Source organism: Dioscorea cayenensis, chromosome 16 (assembly GCF_009730915.1).
Source record: "Dioscorea cayenensis subsp. rotundata cultivar TDr96_F1 chromosome 16, TDr96_F1_v2_PseudoChromosome.rev07_lg8_w22 25.fasta, whole genome shotgun sequence".
Taxonomy (NCBI): Eukaryota; Viridiplantae; Streptophyta; class Magnoliopsida; order Dioscoreales; family Dioscoreaceae; genus Dioscorea; species Dioscorea cayenensis.
In genome coordinates, this window is record NC_052486.1 from 20,728,276 (window position 1) to 20,746,641 (window position 18,366).

General features: G+C 34.7%; 2 protein-coding genes across 3 annotated transcripts; both read left to right on the plus strand.

Moving 5' to 3' along the window:
* The first annotated feature begins 5,090 nt into the window (after positions 1-5,090).
* LOC120278830 (pyridoxine/pyridoxamine 5'-phosphate oxidase 2) lies at positions 5,091-7,400 on the plus strand. 2 transcript variants are annotated; one of them, XM_039285566.1, is made up of 7 exons: positions 5,091-5,253; positions 5,320-5,369; positions 5,431-5,488; positions 5,587-5,619; positions 6,500-6,595; positions 6,730-6,894; positions 7,105-7,400. In XM_039285566.1, exons 1-7 carry the CDS (start codon positions 5,176-5,178, stop codon positions 7,201-7,203), a joined length of 579 nt encoding a protein of 192 aa, XP_039141500.1. In that variant the 5' UTR covers positions 5,091-5,175; the 3' UTR covers positions 7,204-7,400. The 2 variants fall into 2 exon arrangements, with proteins under 2 accessions (XP_039141500.1, XP_039141501.1); XM_039285567.1 differs by having other exon boundaries at positions 5,449-5,488.
* Positions 7,401-12,116: 4,716 nt separating this feature from the next.
* Positions 12,117-18,297, plus strand: LOC120279459. Its single transcript, XM_039286390.1, has 2 exons — positions 12,117-14,265; positions 18,021-18,297. The coding sequence occupies exon 1, from the start codon at positions 13,527-13,529 to the stop codon at positions 14,124-14,126; it is 600 nt and encodes a 199-aa protein (XP_039142324.1). The 5' UTR covers positions 12,117-13,526; the 3' UTR covers positions 14,127-14,265; positions 18,021-18,297.
* The last annotated feature ends 69 nt before the right edge of the window (positions 18,298-18,366 follow it).

The window sequence follows — 18,366 nt, forward strand, 5'->3', positions numbered from 1 at the left end:
TTTTCAAATTTATAGCTTATTCCAATTATCTATTTACCATGAATTTGAGGAGTGTGTTAAAAATTATATATTTGGTATATTAGTATATTATGATTGTCTACGTTTATAGAAGAAAATAATGTTTATATTTGATGGTATAATTATTATCAGGAATATATTATGTTAATTTGAAAATAATATAATTTGTATATTATTATATTATAATATCAACGTGCATTACTATTGTTATTTGAAATATTGATATTGATTATGTGGAAACCTTAAAAACCTCCCTTTCTCTTTGTTTCTCTTCAACATTCTCCTTTTCAAGAAACTAGATATATTTAAGCTAATTTTCTTATTCTTTTATGTAACAAAGCTTGACCTTTGTTCAAGGGAGTGGAATGAAAAATACATGCAATTGATTAGAAATAAATCTATTCTGTTTATAATCAGGATGAATTATAGTTTCACCTCTGATTTGTTTGTAATTTAGAACTTTAAAAAAATATTAAATCGGTTTATAACTTTAGAAATAGAATACAATTCCCTTTAGAATTGCAGCTATAATCTATTTCTAAATTTAAAATTCATATAAAAATGATAAATTAAATTTTGTAAAAGAATAATTTCTTATTATGTTTTGTTTACCATAATTACAAATAACTTTAAATCTTTAAATATTTGTAATTGGTTAGAAAAGTTAGACATGTAATATTTGTTCAATTACACTTTTGCCCTGTTTGGTTGCCACTAGATTTCATAGGAATGGTGGTCATTCCTATGGAATTTAGTATTATGTAGGAAATCAAATAAAATGGTGTTAGGATACTATTTTGACAATAATAAATTCTTATGAAATCACAATGATTCCATAGGAATTTGTAAAAGATGTCACCCAAAATTTTTTTTTTTTTCTGTACATTTCAGGCTGTGCGAGTGTGAGATTGGGAAATAGAAAGTCCTTCATCATTCTCTACCATCTTCATTCTTCACGGCCGCCACTTGCCGTCGCCGTTTGCCGAACCGCCAAAGAAGGGCTCATCGTCTCCATTCTCTCTCTCTCTCTCTCATTTCTCGAGCTCACGGCAGTCATAAGCTTCGTCTTTCCTTGCTCCCATTCTTGCTTCAGATACAAGGAACTGAGCTTACTTCTCTGGTTTCTCAAAGGATCTCAAGGTCTTTTTAGTTTATTTGAGTTGAAACTGGAAATTATGAAGGGATCTCAAGGTTTCTCAAAGGATCATAGCTGGAAATGGAGGTGGGAGCAGCAGCAAGGGTGGTGGGGCGTCGATTAACATTGCAACGATGGCAGCCGGTTCTGGTGAAACAAGAGTCCCTCCAATCAAGCAGGTATACACTCTTACCCTTCGTATCTGATCCTTCTTCTCCAATGCTATGCATTTTCTTGTTATAAAGAGCTTCATATCCTTGTGGTCTGGATTTTTTCCTGTGATGATAAGGAGGTGTGCATTTTCTTGTTATAAAGAGCTTTATCCTTATCTTCTTAATTGGGTTTCATAGTTTGGTGTTGTTCATCCTTATCTTCTTGTTATTGTTCATCTCAGTAAATTAATGGAGTTTTTTTTGTTTATTTGTGGAGAATGTAACAAGATGTTATTCATCTGAGTAAATGAGTACAAAGTTCATGGTTTGCTTTGTTTCTAATTATATTTGCTTTCTGAATGTTATTTACCTTGATTGACACTGGGTAGGGAGAAAAATAGTTGTAAGAAATTCAAATTTATATCAATATTTCAAAACAATTTAAGAAACTTAGAAATATTTCTCTCATTTTATCTTCAAATTTTAAATTTAAACATAAAAATCAAATATAAATTATCAACAAGTGTTTATCTTATCAATGGTTTTCTGCTATATACTTATGCTCTCATGATTTTTACTTTTATCTTATCAATGTTTTTATTTATCAATGGTTTTATGCTATATACTTAAGCTATTTACAAATACATCTGTTTTTTGTGGCTATTAATCTCACATCATTCAATAAAAAGCTGATAAAATGGTTGCATTAATGATAAACATATGTCTCAATGCGCATGTACAGCCAAACTTTTGCATCTATATAGGATTGGATTCTAACCACAAAAATATCTTTTAATACCAAGCATGGTTTATTTTAGATATTATTTTATTTTGAATTGGGTTTTTTCAGTGATGATGAGGAGGTGTGCATTTTCTTCTTATAAAGAGCTTCATCCTTATCTTTTGAATAGGGTTTCATAGTTTACTATGATGAGGATATTTTTTTTTTGTGAAGATGAAGATGTTTTGCATATATATACATGTTTGATTAAATGCTGTCAAAGAGCTTCATGTCCTGGTGGTCTGAATTTTTGATGTTGTAAAGGTTTGAAGATCTGTTCAGTCATGGCTTTTTTTTATTATTATTATTGGTCTATTCTTTGTGGAAATCAAGATCATGCCAACATATATATATATTGGAAGTTTGTATTTGACCAATGAACAGGGAATGTGGAAACTTTTTGATTGGTTCTTTGATTTGTAAAATATGATGAGTTTTTGTGGAGTTCCACTTCTGTTGGGAATTCATTGCCTTTGTTATATTTTATTAAAGTTTTAAACTTTGTTCATTCCCTATAGAATGTTTGTCATTGGACACATCAAAAATGGCATCGTTATCCATTACCAGTTTGTTCATTGTTTAATTATAGCCTTCAAATTGAGAACTTTATGAGTTCTTTGATTCATGATACATAAAGAATGAAAAACTTTTTTGATATGTATGGTTCTTAACTCTTGTGTTTATCTTCAATAAGTTTTCTGCAACTTGTATTATATGGTTTCTGAGGACTTTTCTGCTGTTTATTTTTTTATGCCTAGCTGAGTTTTTCAATCTTACTCAATTACTTGCTTTTATCTGCATAATATTGATGTTCATTTAGCATCTAAACTTCTTTCATTATCTGCAAGATCTTGATCATCAATATGATTAGAGTATACTGATTATATTATATATTATTTTACCAGTGTACTGGCATACACGGCTTTATAAAGGAAGTAATAAGAGCTAGATAATTAATGGATAGCTTCATCAACAAAATCTATAGCTATGCAGGAATTCATGAGACATCTTGGTAATCCCATTCTGAAGTTGAACATTAAAAGGTTGATGATTATGTCTTACCAAAATGCTCTAATTGATCAACCAAAATATTGTTCTCACCTGAGATATGCTCTAATTAATTTAGCATTTAAGTATTTAGCAATGAAGACCTTGTTACTAGTTCTCCAGAAAATATAGTAATCTTTATAAGTGAACTATTATTGTCACCAACATTAATGAATTGTGATATATATATATATATATATATATATATATATATATTTATGAGTGCATTTTTTTGTTTTGGAGTATAAAATAAATTCTTCTATTATGGTCAGCATACCTGGTCAGCATGTATGATGTGAGAATTGGATTTGATTGTTGTCATCAATCTTATATATGAAATACAACTAGATATTCATCAATCTTTTATATATAACTATTGCATGCATTATTAAGCCATTCCTTTTTATATATGACATACAACTAGATATTCATCAATCTTTTATATATAACTATTGCATGCATTATTGAGCCGTTCCTTTTTATAATTCTCAGTGTTAGCTTGTCCTTAAAACCTATAAATATCTTGCATGTTTGATTGCTTTTAAGGCTCATTATATTAAGATAAGATGTACTTGTATGTATACACACACACACACGCATGCTCAATGAATCAAGGCTTTGTTATCACTTATCAGTGAGTATAATTAAATCTTTTTCTCTCTGTGTGTGTATGTGACATACAACTAATACCATTTAATTTTGTATTATAGATGGCAAATCAAGAGAAGTCCGACACAAGAGCCAAATGGAATGAAAATCATAGGGCTTATCTAATGAAATTATTAGGTGATTATAATGGTCACAAAATGGATGGACTAAAAAGGCATGGAATAGAATATTGCGTGACATAGTAATGAAATTTCCTAATTTAAAATGCATTGTTGTACAAGTTAAAGCATTAGAGCAAGAGTTAAAAAAAATTTACAAACTTCTAAAGGGGTTTACCGAATTAAGTGGCTTCGGATGGAATTATGAAAAAAATATGGTAGAAGCCACCGAAGAAGTTTAAGCACTACTACTTGAGGTATATATTTTTATCACATAATTTATAAACTTTATACAATAATTTCTTTTAAACATTTTTATCAAAATATGTAGAGAAATAAAAAAGCAAAAAATGGCATCAAAAACCCTTTTCATATTTCACAGCATTGCAAGAAATTTATGAAGGTAAAAAAGTGTTGTTTACTAATATTTGCTTTAAAAATTTGTAGTAAATTTTCCAATTGCTGGCATGCGGAAGGTTTTGTCTCTGCAACACTTTGGATAATGCTCTTGCTGTTGATCACATTGATGATATATATATATATATAGTACTTCTTATTCTTTGTTACGTATATTTTTTACCAAATTTTGTATATGAATTAATTCATTAATTAAAATAGCCATTTTATTTATTGGAATAGTTTTTATTTATATGGATTAATGAATTTTTTTCATGGTTAGAGTTTGGAAATAGATTAATTGGTCCCAAATTTTAATTCATTTTTTCAGTTTTTTTATACGGATTAGAATTACATAAATATTTAAAATAGAAAATTTTCCTATTTCAAATCCATTTTTAATTTCTGATACAAATATATTTCAAATAAATTTCTAAATTTTGAATTTGCAACAGAATTCAAAAACAGATTTAATTCCAATGCAAATTTGTTTCTAAATTTTAGTGAACTATTTTCATGGCTAATTGAATCAGTAAAGAGCTTGGAAATTTTTTCATTTTAAAATAAATAAGCAATGAATTAGAAATGAAAAGCTTGTTTCTAAACTAGGTTTAATAAAGTTTTAGATTATTCCATTATTTTTTAAAAATAACACTCAAACTAATTACTTAACTAATTTTAAAAAAAAAACACTGCTATCAAAATTTAGTCACAAACCCAAAAAAAGAGAAAGGGTTCTAGTGCAAAATATAGTAAATACTTACTAATATAAACTGAAAAAAAAAACCCTAAAATTTTAAGGTTGTATTCATAAAAATAACATTTTAAATTTTGGGGAAAATCTAAGCTTGACTTGGCCGTGAGAGCTTCACCGGAAAAATGGCGTCTTGGAAGCAGCTCCTCCAGGCCGCCATGGATTCCCACGCCCATCTCAAGCACTCCTCCTTCATACAACTCGTACTAGACCTTCTCTCTTTCTTCATCTCCTTCCCTTCCATCTGACGCTCTTCTCATCGTCTCCAGGCCACTCTGGGAACCAATGGAAGGCCCGCAAACCGCACCGTCGTCTTCAGGTACCCATTCTCTCTTCCCTCACAAATCTCTCCATTTTGAACTTAATTTGTTATGCTTCAGAGGGTTTCTGGATGGTAGTGATCGGATCCGGATTCATACGGATTCTCGGAGCTGCAAGGTTTGCCTGTTTCTTTTCTTTGTGGATGTTCTTTGATCGAAAGAGATAGAGAGAGCTTGATCCTGTTGTTGTTGTTGTTGTTGTAAACTTTTGATCAGATTGAAGAAATTAAGCATTGCCCTTTTGGAGAGGTATACCGCACCGCATTGTGTTATTGGTTTCAATGATCTGTGTTATGTGATTTGATTGGTATTCAAGTTCTGTGTTTATTTTATGATTAGGTTTAGATTGGATGATTGACAATTAAATAGTGAACTTTTTTTAAAAAAAAGTAAATTAGAACTGAGTGATTTCATTAGAGAATTATGAGGAAAGTGTAGATCCAAAAGCATCTATTTATCGGCACTGTGATGTTTGTTGTGTTGGTGTTTGGTGTAGATTTGAATAATGTCAAGTTGTAAAATTTAGAATTCTTTCTGGCAGTAAATTAGAGTTGATCCATTTCATTAGAGAAATTTGACGAAAGCATAACCTTAAAAGCATTTCTTTTTTGACACAATGATGCTAGTTGTATTGGTGATATGTTTAGATTTGACTGAATGCCAAGTAGTGAAATTAGAAAAAGTATTTGTATCAGTATATTAGAATTAAGCTATTTCATTGGAGAGATTTAATTTAAGGGCGCATAATACGAAAGCATTTCTTTATTCACTCAATGATGCTGGTTATGTAACCTGCGTCGGTGTTAGTTTTTATTTTGAATGAATGCCAAGTAGTGAAATTAAGAGAAATTTGAGGAAAGCGTCACATAAAAGTATCCATTGACTGATGTAGGGATGCTAGTAGATACTAAATAAAAGATAGTTTTCCAAATTGAAAAATGAAACTTTGTTTTCTCCTTTGAGTTCAAAAGATTGCTTTCATGATATCTATATAGATTGCACTTTTGTATCTCTGTTTTTTAACAGTAGCATTGCTTTCTGGTTGTTCCTTGCGAAAGCATGTTAAATTTTAGGGCAACGGGAATTGAGATCCTACCTTAGTATGCTGAATTGTTTGTATATCATGTAGATATGTTGGTATTTCACTGAGTCGTGGGAGCAGTTCCGGATAAATGGAAAGATTGAAATCATTGATAAATCTACTACAGATGCAATCAAGGTTGAGGTGAGGTTGTTTGTCATCAAGAATCAGGAAAGATTTACATCATGGACAAATTTAGGACTTGCAGTATAATTTATATCTTATACATACAGTTTGATTGAAATCACCAACTAAGCATGCAAAATTTGAATTTGCAGCAACGAAAGAAATCTTGGCAAACAATTTCTGGAAAGTCTAGATTCCAGTACTTGGCGCCTGCCCCTCGCAGTCCATATAAAGAAGAACCTGGCATAGATTATGAACTTGATCCATCTGCCGGCCCACTTGATGCATTCTCTCTTCTAATCCTAGAGCCAGACCAGGTCTGTATCATCTTCTCTGCATTCATGAGATTCAACATACCCAAGCAGTTTGACAGACATCGTAGTATATTCTATGATCATTTTTTCCCCCTAGTTTTTGGAATTTGTATTGCTTCATTGCCAGGTTTATTTCAATTAAGAAATTTACAAGAAAGAAAACATGACATTTGAATGGATATCCTTTTCTTTGTTGTTCTTTTCGTCACCCAGGTTGATTACATTAACTTGAAAAGCGACGAAAGGTGGATATTCACATTGAGGATGAGCGACACTGATAAAATTTGGATGCCTGAGAGAGTGAACCCCTAAAAACTTCGATGCAGATGATATCCTGTGTTAATTCTCAACATTGGATATGTAAGCAAGTCTGTTTTCAATTCTCATGTTTTTGTTCCGAGTCTGTGACTATCATGTTATAGCGCAAGATACAGGCAAGACAAACCATTACGGCTCTACCAAACTATGTATTTCGTTTATTATTATCAATGCAAAGATATTTGTATGTATGTATGTATGTATGTATTGAGACAGATACATATATTGTTCTCTCAAGTAAATAAGCTTGAGCAAAGTCTGTATTTGGTTATAATTGTCAAGACTAAGAACAGGGAAAGTTATATGTGTGTGTATATATACATGAATGCCCTTAAAAATAAGAGATATATTTTATATTTGTTGTGTAAATATTATAATTGTTTATATACTTTCATAAAACCTCAACTTTTCATGTAACAGATTGCCATGCTGCTCAACTTCCTTCGTTCAGTGAAAATATAAACCATGGTTGATGTAGGTTAAATATCATGAATGACCTCATTTTATTCTAGGGTTTGAATTCCTTTCATTGTGGCTTTCTTCAGTTGTTCTTCCTTCCTCTGTTCATTGTGGGCTTCAAAAGATAGTGAGGTTCAGAATGGGAAATGAAGGGAGAGTTTGAGAAGCCATTGATGGAGCTTCATATCTCCAGAGGCTACAGTGAAGGAGAAAATAGGAAATTGAAAATACTGTCTTCATAAATATTGCATTTTTTTCAGTAAGCCCAAGAAGGTAATTTGGCATTCTTTCTTACTTAATTCTAATATAATATTTTTCAAAAAGAAAAAGAAAGATGAGTAAGGGTCACTAAGGAGTGGGACAATTTAATTGATCAAATTAATTTCATCAACATATCGAATTAAATAAATAAAAATAATAATAATGGAGCTTCTCATGCCATGCATTAGTTAGGTGAGGAAGAACAGCATGGTAAGTAACAACTGGATGCTGAATGGCCATGCACATGTGGCTGTTGCCTGCACTTTTGTCCTATCACTATCTCTCTTTTTTTTTTAAATAATAAATAAATCAAGAAGTTACAATCTCTTGACACGAGGCAATTATATATATATATATATATATTATCACCTTACACTTTTGTTCTATCACAATCTCTCATTTTCTTTAAAATAATAAATAAATCAAGAACTTCCAATCGCTTGACATGAAGGAGTCAATTATTTAAATATATATATATATATTTATTATCACTAAGAACAGTATTATTCATATCATGTGCACTATAGTCTAATGCTGGCCCTTTTTATATAAGTTTCCTTTAAAAAATAGGTATTTCCTCCCATTCTTCCAAATTGCATGACATGAAAATTTTATCTTTAAAAAATCATTGACCCCTAATAATTAGTCTGTCTTCATACTTATCTATTTTTTCAAGATGTTTATAAAAACAAAACAAAACAAAAGATCTAAAGCAATTGTACTATATTTTGAAGCCCATTAAAGTCAATCTTAAAAAAAAAAACTCATATTTTAGGGTTTTTAATTATTTTCCATCCATGTTCTTCCAAAGCAAAATAAGAGAATACGAGAAAACGATGATCTAAGAGAGAATATGACAAGGATATGGTATAAAAAAAAAGAACTTAAATATAAACCACCCAACCATACAAAATATCTATCAAATAAAAATTAATACCATGGACTAAAATAAATTACTTATTTTTTGTGGTTTATGCCATGCAAGGCATGCATCTTGCACAAATGAGCTACTTCAAGGACAAGAAGCATTATATCACATATAAAAAAGCCTTCAATGGAATGAATACTCATTTGATCAAGAGGGAATGCAACACAAGTTGCAACAAAAACTCTAAATTATAATCACTCTCAAGTTCTATGCTTTTGTTCTCTCATGCAAGACTTTTTGCTCAAATGAGTATCTCATTCCATACTACATACATACATATATATATATATATATATACCTTCTCCTCAAGAAGAAGAAGAAGAAGAAGAAGAAGAAGAAGAAGAAGAAGAAGCATGTATGTATATATGAGTGCATAGTGTTCTTTTTCAATGGAACACTCATTTGAGCAAAAGGCCTTCCATATGAGAGAAAAAGGATGCTCTTGAGAGGATTAGCCTTCAATATCATCTTTATATAGTACTGTTAGAGGGACATTGAATAATAGTGAGTTTGGGGGAGTTGAGCTAACAAGAAGCAAAGATAGTTCATGCTTGAGAGCAACCTCTATGGGAATTGAAATAGTGTCAGATGGCATGTGATGCCACGTCACCAAACTTATTTTTTTTGGCTACTATTTTTAATCATCCTATTCCGTGGATAAAGGGGAAAAACATGCCTGTACTGTTCTGAAGCATTCATTAATGATTCGACATTTTATGTTTTTATTGTTAATATTTAATTGTTTAATGCGTCAATTATTGTATAGTTTGAATGCGTTTATAAAAATAAGTATTAGACTCATAATGCACAATGGGTCTTCTATGGAGAAACAGTGATTTCTCTTTTCTAAATTTGCATTATAAAAAATTTATTTCTAAAAATTATCCAAATTACTGTAATTAGTGCATCTTTGTAGCTATCTATCCCTTTACATCCCATAAATAAAGAGTGATTGTCATTTATTTATAAATAAATATTTATGAAATGTTTGTTTGATTGAAATGAAACAATTGATATGACAAGTTGATCGCTTCCATGTACCATAGAGTGTTTGCTTCACTTTGAATTGTCTTTGAAATTAAAAAATAGGGCATTGAAAAAATCTCTCATCTTTAGTATTGTGATTTTTTTTCAATTTATTATAAAATTAGACTTTAGTGAAATTAAATTAAATTTAAACAATTAGTTAAAAATTTCACTTCCAAATAGTTCGATACAGTTTTTATAATCACCTCTTAGAAATATAAGATTTTCAAAAGAAAAAATTATCTTTATATATTTTGTAAATAAAGTATTGACATGTATTTCATTCACAAATAAAAAAAAAAAATTAATTTAAAAATCATAAACAGGAATGCTACTTTCATTGTTCTTGTCCAAGTCTCCTGTTTTTCTTAATATGAGAAAGTATGTAACAAAAGGTGAGACAACCATACATCAATATTTTAGATATTTTATTTTAGACATAATTCTATTAACATTGGATATATTTAAGCAAGTTTGTTTTATTTCTTATATTATTGCTGTGAGCCTATGACTATCGTGTCATGTAGCACAAGATACGACTAAGGCAAACCTCTACCAAACTATTTAATATTTATATAGTTTATTATTGTCAAATCATATATATAGGCATATATATGCTTTATGTAGATATTTATATAATTATTTCAAGTAAGACATAAGCTTTATTAAAGCCTACATTTGGTTATAATTGTCATGACTAAGAACAGGGAAAGTCTTATATATATACATCTATCTGTTTGAGAAAGCGATAAACCACACACATTTGTTAAAAGGATAAAAAAAACATTAAAAAAAAAACGAAAGAGAAGAGTACAGAAAGAAACATAAAATATAAATTCAATAAAAATGGATAAATGGCATCCGATACAAAATAAAAATAAAAATAAAAAATAAAAAAAAAAATTAACTTCAAGGATGATTACACCTATGAGGAGTCCAAAAGATGCCCTCCTTGGAGGAATCAGTAAAAGACTATAATACACGTGAATATTATATAAAGATATATTCAGAGTGAATGGTCTCCCCGTCCCACTCTCCGTGGGGATTTCCCAAAAATATATATTATATATTTTTAATATATTTATTAAAAATTATTTCAACATTAATATAATATTATATATAATCAATAAATATTTATTTGTTAATATTTTTAGTTATTATTATGGAATTCACAATTATTTCATACAACTTATTAACTATTTAAATTTATATATTTTATTAAAACATATTTATTTAATAAAATCTTAAATTATTTTAATAAAATCACTATATAATATATATTTACTCCCGTGTGATGTACGAATATGATTAGTTATTTATTTTTTTAAAATAATTCAATATGAATATAAGATTATAAGGATCAAATATGTGGGTTTAAAAAAATATATTTCTAGTATTTATTAATAATGTTTTAGACTTTTAGACTTTAAGTAATACTAGTATTACTCCCGTGTGATGTACGAATATATATATGAAAATTTTTAAAAAAATTTAATAATTTTTTTTATTTTCTATAGAAATTAAGGTAAAATTAAGATTAAATAAAATAAGCTATTTATCAACTTCGAAAATATAATATTTTGATAAAATTAATTTTATTATATATTATGAGATAAAATAATAAAAATTAGTTTAAAATAATATAATTTAGTGTTATGTTATAAATATTTTAATATTATTAAAATAATATTGGTAAAATTTCTATGAGAAATTGACAAGTGTCAAATAGGTTTTCTACTTTAATATACATATATATATAATATTATTAGAATTTTATGTAATAAAAAGAATTAGAGGGGGCGGGGATTCCCCGACCCCATGGGGATCCCCGCGGGGGAGTGAGTGGGGATAATTTCCTCCCCAGGGGAGTCGGAGGTGGGGAATCCCGCCCGTGGGAAGCGGGGATGGGGCATGGGGATCCCATTCCCCAGGCGCCCACTACATCCTGTGTGAGCTTCACCATTATTATGATAGAAAAATTAGTATTTCATTTTTCTCCCAAATTAAAAATAAAGAGTTTGAACCAATAATTTATTCACATTTCTCTTAAAAAATATCTTCATGGAGATGATATTTTTTAGCAAACTGACAAAAAGACATTTTAGCATTCCTTCATACTATTTCCAATATAATCTTTTAATAATTGAGTTGGAAAGAGATATTTTAGCAAACTGGCAAAAAGATATTTTATAATCTTTTTGATGACATGTAAGGGATGCGGAGAAGCAGGGCATATGGCATTTGGGTGTCGGGTGGAGCTGCCTTCTCCGCCTAGTCGTAGAAGGGCACGGCCAACAGCCAAGGAGAGGAGCTCAGACAAGGTGATTCGTTCAGTAACTTCTCATGCACCTTTTGTTAGACCGATGGTAAACCGTCTTCATCCTCAGAAGGTTAATATCTCGCTTTTATTGACGCAAGAGACAGCGAGGTTGAGAAAAGATTTGGCAAAGATCATAGTTCTTGAGGTCATCTCCGGCCAAACGAGGTACGAGATCTTGCTGGAATTCTTATCGGGGGCGCTGAACACGCCAAGAGTCGATGCTGTGTATGAGTTTCGGGAGAACTCCTTTCTGGCAACTTTGTGCAGCGAGGAAGAAGCGATCAAGGCCAGTAAGATCACGGAGCTCAGCCTGCCTTCGAGACTGGGGTTGTGCGTCATTTCTATCTCACCATGGACAGCGGAGGTGGGCTCTGTTGGCTCGGCGTCAAGGAAGGGACAAGTCCTTCTCATATGGAACCTCCCACTTCGCCCATGGACTTGGTCTATTCTTGTGGAGCTCTTGAAATCGATCGGTGAGCTGGTCACGATACCCTAGCCGAGCAAGCCGAGCAAGCCACACAAATCCTTTCTCTCCATCTTGGTGAGATGTCATCAGCGGGCGTCCTTACCTTTTGAGGTTTCTCTGAGCTTTGGAATGAGAAGATTTATTGTTCTGATCACTGATAACCGATTGCATTTTTCGACCTTCTGCTGTGATCTGGAGAAGTTCTGCTACTCCTCGGCAACACTGAAGTGTGAAAGAGAAGCGGAGGCGCTGAACCGTCCTAGATTCACACATGAGGTCCCTAGGGAGGCTAAGGGAAAGGAGGTTAGGAGTGCTCAAACTTCGGTGAAGGATAAGGAGAAAAGAGAGCAACAGTGGAGGCCGAGAACACATGCGGCGGAGACCCGTCCAGTGAGCGATACTCCCGGGGTCCATAGGTCCCTTGAGGATCGAACCTGTTTGGTGAGCTCTACTCCCGAGACCCGTCCGATGAGAGTTTCTCCCAGGGTATCTTTAATTTCTCCAACCTCACTGGCGGAGGATAAACGGACGTCTAGCGATCACAGAGAGGGTGGCGCTTCCCCTGATCTCAATCAGTCCACCGGTCCATTACCATCGGATGCTGGGCTGGGGTTTTTGGAGAAGACCGATGGTCCAACGACATTGCATGGGGGAGCATGTGACCTGTTAGAGATCTCTCTCGTTGTCGAGCGGGATTGGATAAGGTTGCCTCGATCGCTGGGAACAACGCTGTTGTCCTAAGTACGAGGTTGCATGCTGAACTGACTGAGAAGACTACTGACACCGTGGTTGGCTTACAAGTGTCACGCGCTGAGGATAGAGCGAGGCTTGATCCCAAGGCATCATCAATCGTTGTGATGATGGATCCTGAGGGGACCAGTGGGCCGCGAAGTGTGAGGCCATTACCTATGATTGGGCCGTTTCTTGTGAACCCAGAGTTAGGGGATTCCTTGAGTTTTAAGGGGGTTGGTGGGCCTTCTATTAAGAACCCTGAGTTGGGGGTTCCCTTGAAGGTTAATGGGGGTGTTGGGCTGAAGAGCATGGATAATTCGGTGAGGCCAGATGTTATTGGGCCAGGTTTAAATGAAAGTGTAATGGAGGAAAGGATTTTGATTAGTGATGATCAAGATAGCTCCTTTTGTAACCCATCAAAACCACCTTCGGCCTTCACTCCTCCGCCAAATTTTAAGTGGGTATTCCTTCATGGAATTTGGACCCTTGTCCCTTCTAAATTCTCAGCTGACATTATTGCTAGATCAGCAATTGACCCTGGGTCCGACCAGCTGGATAAACTGGAATCTTGGGGGGATGATCATCAGGATGATGACCTACAGGATAATGAGATTACTGAAGTTAAAGAATCTGAGCAGGAGACCTATAGCACCGATAGCAGGCACACAGAAGATTCAGAGACAGACTTTGAGGAAAAAGTTCGGCGGCTGCTGCATAGTGGATAAACTGAAGACACTACCCAGGGTACAAGAAGAAGTAAGCGTAGAAAAAAGCTCTTATCCAGGTGGAATGAGGAGGCGGGCTTTGTACCACAACCGCCCCGTTCAGTGAAGAAGAAGGGAAACTCTACCTCATCTTCGGAAGGTATTCCCCTCAACCCTCTTCTTATTTCTAAATGGACTGATATTCAATTGCTTAATTATTGCAATACATGTGGTATTTCCTTTGATTCTATGCATCACCAAGATAAATGTTTTGCACATATTTGTATGCTTGAATCAACCAGGTCCATCACTTTGAGTGATGGGGAGAGGACCATTGTGGTGGCTCCTCGGGAAAAATTTAGTGTTTTTATGAATATTATTAATTGGAACGTGCGTGGACTAGGATTACCTTCTAAGCGTTTCATAGTTAAAGATTTTCTTAATCTTCATCATGCGGACATTTGTTGCTTGCAAGAGTCAAAATTAAGTAGTGTTGACATGACTGTGTGGAGGTCAATTGGTGGGGCTCGTCTTAAGCAGTTTGTGTTCCTTCCCGCCCTTGGTTCTGCTGGGGGAATTATTGTGGGGTGGAATAATTTGTTATTTGAGGGTAGAGTGCTTCATGTTGGTTCCTTTTGCCTCTTTGTAGAATTTATAAAATAGGGTAAACGATTTTACCTAGGTGTGCACTTCTGTATATGGGCCCAATGCCAAGAACTTGAAGCTGAGATTTTGGAATAAACTTAGATCCTGCCAACCGGCTTTGGATTTGCCCTTGGTCATTTGTGGGGTGTTCGATTCCACCTTTACTCCTTTTAATAAGTCGAGTGGTGGCGTTAATCGGGAGGATATTAGATTGGCACAGGCTTTTTTAAGTGACCTTCATTTAATGGAACCCCCGTCCTTTGGGAAAAGGTTCACTTGGACCAATGGCCAATCTAATCCAATTTGGGTTAGGCTTGATCGATTCTTAGTTAATTCTCTCTGGACCATTTTTTTCCCAAAAGTTCTACAAAACTGTCTCCCTAGGCTAGGCTCTGACCATGTTCCTATCAAACTAGAAGTAGGCAATCACCTCCCTATTTCTAGATCCTTTCGCTTTGAGCAAGCTTGGTGTTTGTCTGCTAATTTTGATAGCCTCATCAGGGATTGGTGGAGCTCCTTCCACTTTTGTGGATGTGGGGCTTTCATCCTGGCAAAAAAGATTGCTAGAATTCGTGCGAGACTTAAACATTGGACAAAATTTGAGTTTGGATCCATCAAATTGAAAAAACTTGAGATCTTGCATGAACTAGAGAAGATCAATGGTGTTGGTGAAACTCGCTCTCTTACCCTTCAAGAGGTCAGTACTGATGCTCAACTGAGAGTGGAGTTAGGGATGATCCTTAAGCAAGAGGAGGTTTACTGGAAGCAAAGAGCGAGAACGACTTGGATTAAGGAGGGAGATGAAAATACTAGGTTCTTCCATTCAGTTGCTAACGGGAGAATAAATAGAAATTTTATCCCTTGGATCGTGAGGTATAATACCCGTGTGGAAGATACATAAGGAATTGGAAGGGCATTCACCTCCTTTTACCAGGATCCCTATGGAACGAAGCAAACCTATAGACATCAGATTAACTGGAATGTGCTATTAGGGGCCAAGACAACTCATAATTTTGTCTAATTTGGAGGCTACTTTTTCCATTGGTGAAATTAAAAAGGCGGTGTTTGATATGAGTGCGGATAAGGCACCTAGTCCGGATGGGCTACTAATGTTGTTTTTTCAGAGATATTGGGACATCGTTAAGACTGACATCGGTCTACTCTGTGATGACTTTTATTGGGGTCGAGCCAACTTAGAAAGGATTAATTGGTCGAATATTGCGCTAATCGTGAAAAAGCAAAATCCACAAAACCCTTCTCACTATTGACCAATTAGTTTGATTAAATGCTCGCTCAAAATCATCACCAAAATCTTTGCTAATAGACTTAGCACCAAAATTAATGAGTTGATTGACCCTGCCCAATCAACTTTCATTAAAGGAATATGCATCACTGATAATATTGCAACTGCTCAGGAACTTATTTTCTACATGCAGAAGCATCATCTTAGGGGCCTCATTCTCAAGGTGGATTTCTCTAACGCCTTTGATTCCGTGGATTGGGGTTTCCTTTTGGAGTTGTTAAAAGTCAGAGGATTTGGTGTGCGTTGGATCGGTTGGGTTAGAACCATACTTACCTCCTCTAAGGCAAAATTTCTCATCAATAATGTTCAAAGCGAGTATGTCCGCTTTCGTAGAGGCTTGAAGAAAGGGGACCCGCTATCCCCTTTGCTTTTCGTGCTCGTGGTGGATGTCTTAAGCTCAATGTTTTATCATACACTTAGCTCAGGTGTCCTGCATGAGGTCCCGATTGGGGGCTCTGGTGTCAAAATGTGTCACCTGCAATATGCCGATGATCTCATGGTTATGTCTACTGGTGGAGTGGAGGACCTCAGGATCAAGTTGATTCTCTATATTTTTTAGGGTCTTTCGGGCCTAGGAGTTAACTCTGAAAAAACGTGTCTTTACACTTCGCAAAGGAATCTGGAGCCTCAACCCTTCTTAGCTAAGACGTTGCACTGTTCGTCTAGGGTGCTTCCAGTTGACCTATCTCGGAATACCTATCTCAGGAGGGCGACCTCGGAAATAGGACTGGGATATCCTTATTAATAAGATTAGAACCAGACTTGCAGCTTGGAAGTCGAAATTCCTATCTCTAAGGGGGAGATTAACGTTATTAAACTCTGTTCTTACTTCCATCCCCACCTACTGGATGTCTTTATTCAAGTTGCCTAAATGGGTGATTAAGAGCATTGACAAAATCAGGAGAGATTTCTTATGGTTTGGTCCAAATCTTCAGCACCCAAAAATTCGTTTGGTGAGCTGGGCGAGATTATGCAGACCTAAAGAGCATGAGGGTTGGAATATTCTTAATTTGGAGGTTTTTAACAATGCTCTCCTGGGTAAGTGGTGGTGGAAGATCACCTTGGGTGGCCGTTGGTGTGGGGAAGAGATTTTTCGAGAAAACTATTTTGGTAGAATACTGGTCTGGAATCTTTTTCATAAGCAAAATGGTAGAAGATTTGTATTCTGGAATGGCCTCCTCAAAGTCTTGCCAGCCTTTCGGAAAAACATTAGCTCCACAATAAAAGGGGGCACAACAACACTATTCTGTCTTGATAATTGGTTGGAGGGGCGTGCTCCTGCAGATATTTGGCCCCATGTGTTTCAGTCTTCCAACGAAAAGGAGGGTATGGTTAGGGAGTTGCTCAATAGGGTTGTGGAATTCCCTTTGGGGGATTCCCCTAGGGAGTGCAGTTTAATTGCTTCTTTCAGCCTCCAGAATAGCACTGACAGGGATGTTCGGCATTGGAAACTCTCCCCTAATGGAGTTTTCTCTGTCAAATCCTTTTATCATTTTTTGAATGATGGTGGACTCCGTTGTAGGTGGACTCCCTCCATTTTAAAAGGGTGCTACCCTAAAAAAATTAATCTTTTTAATTGGTTAGCATGGGATGATAAAATTCTCACTTTACAAAACCTTGCCAACCGAAGGAGTAACTTTCTCCAGGATATCACCTGTGTGATGTGTCACGCAGAGGTGGAATCATCGGATCATCTTCTTATCCAGTCCCGTGGCTTCTCATATCTGGAGCTTTTTCAGTCATTTGTTTGGTGCTCAACGTAACCCTAGCTCCCTGAGGGATTTGTGGGGGAATTGGCGCACTCAATTCCATAAATCACTCACCCCCTGTTGGGATTTGCTCTTTCGAGCAGTGACTTGGAACATTTGGGTGGAGAGAAATGCATGCATTTTTTTATTGTGTTTGTTCATCTACTACCTCTATCATAATTAATATTATTCATGTGGTGCTTATGTGGATGAATGCAGCTCCTGATGAAAAGAAAGCCAAATTGGAGGAGGCCAGTGGAAAGCTTAGGAGAAGCCTTGATTTCCTTTCATCACGCGACTTGGAGCAGAGTGCTCAATCTGATCCGGTTCCTTCCCAGAGTGTGGGCTAGCGGTTTCGGTGTGTCCTTTTTGCCCTAGGGGGGTTTGTCCCTCTAATGCCTTTCGTTCCTTTTTGTGGTATGGTGTTTTCCTTGTTTGTTCTCCCACTCTTGGTGGGCTGACTCTTGGCATCCGTAGCTGGTGCTTGTATGCTTGTTTGCTTTTTTTTTTAATGAATGTGGTTTATCCATTTTTTTTCAAAAAATAATAATAATTGAGTTGGAAA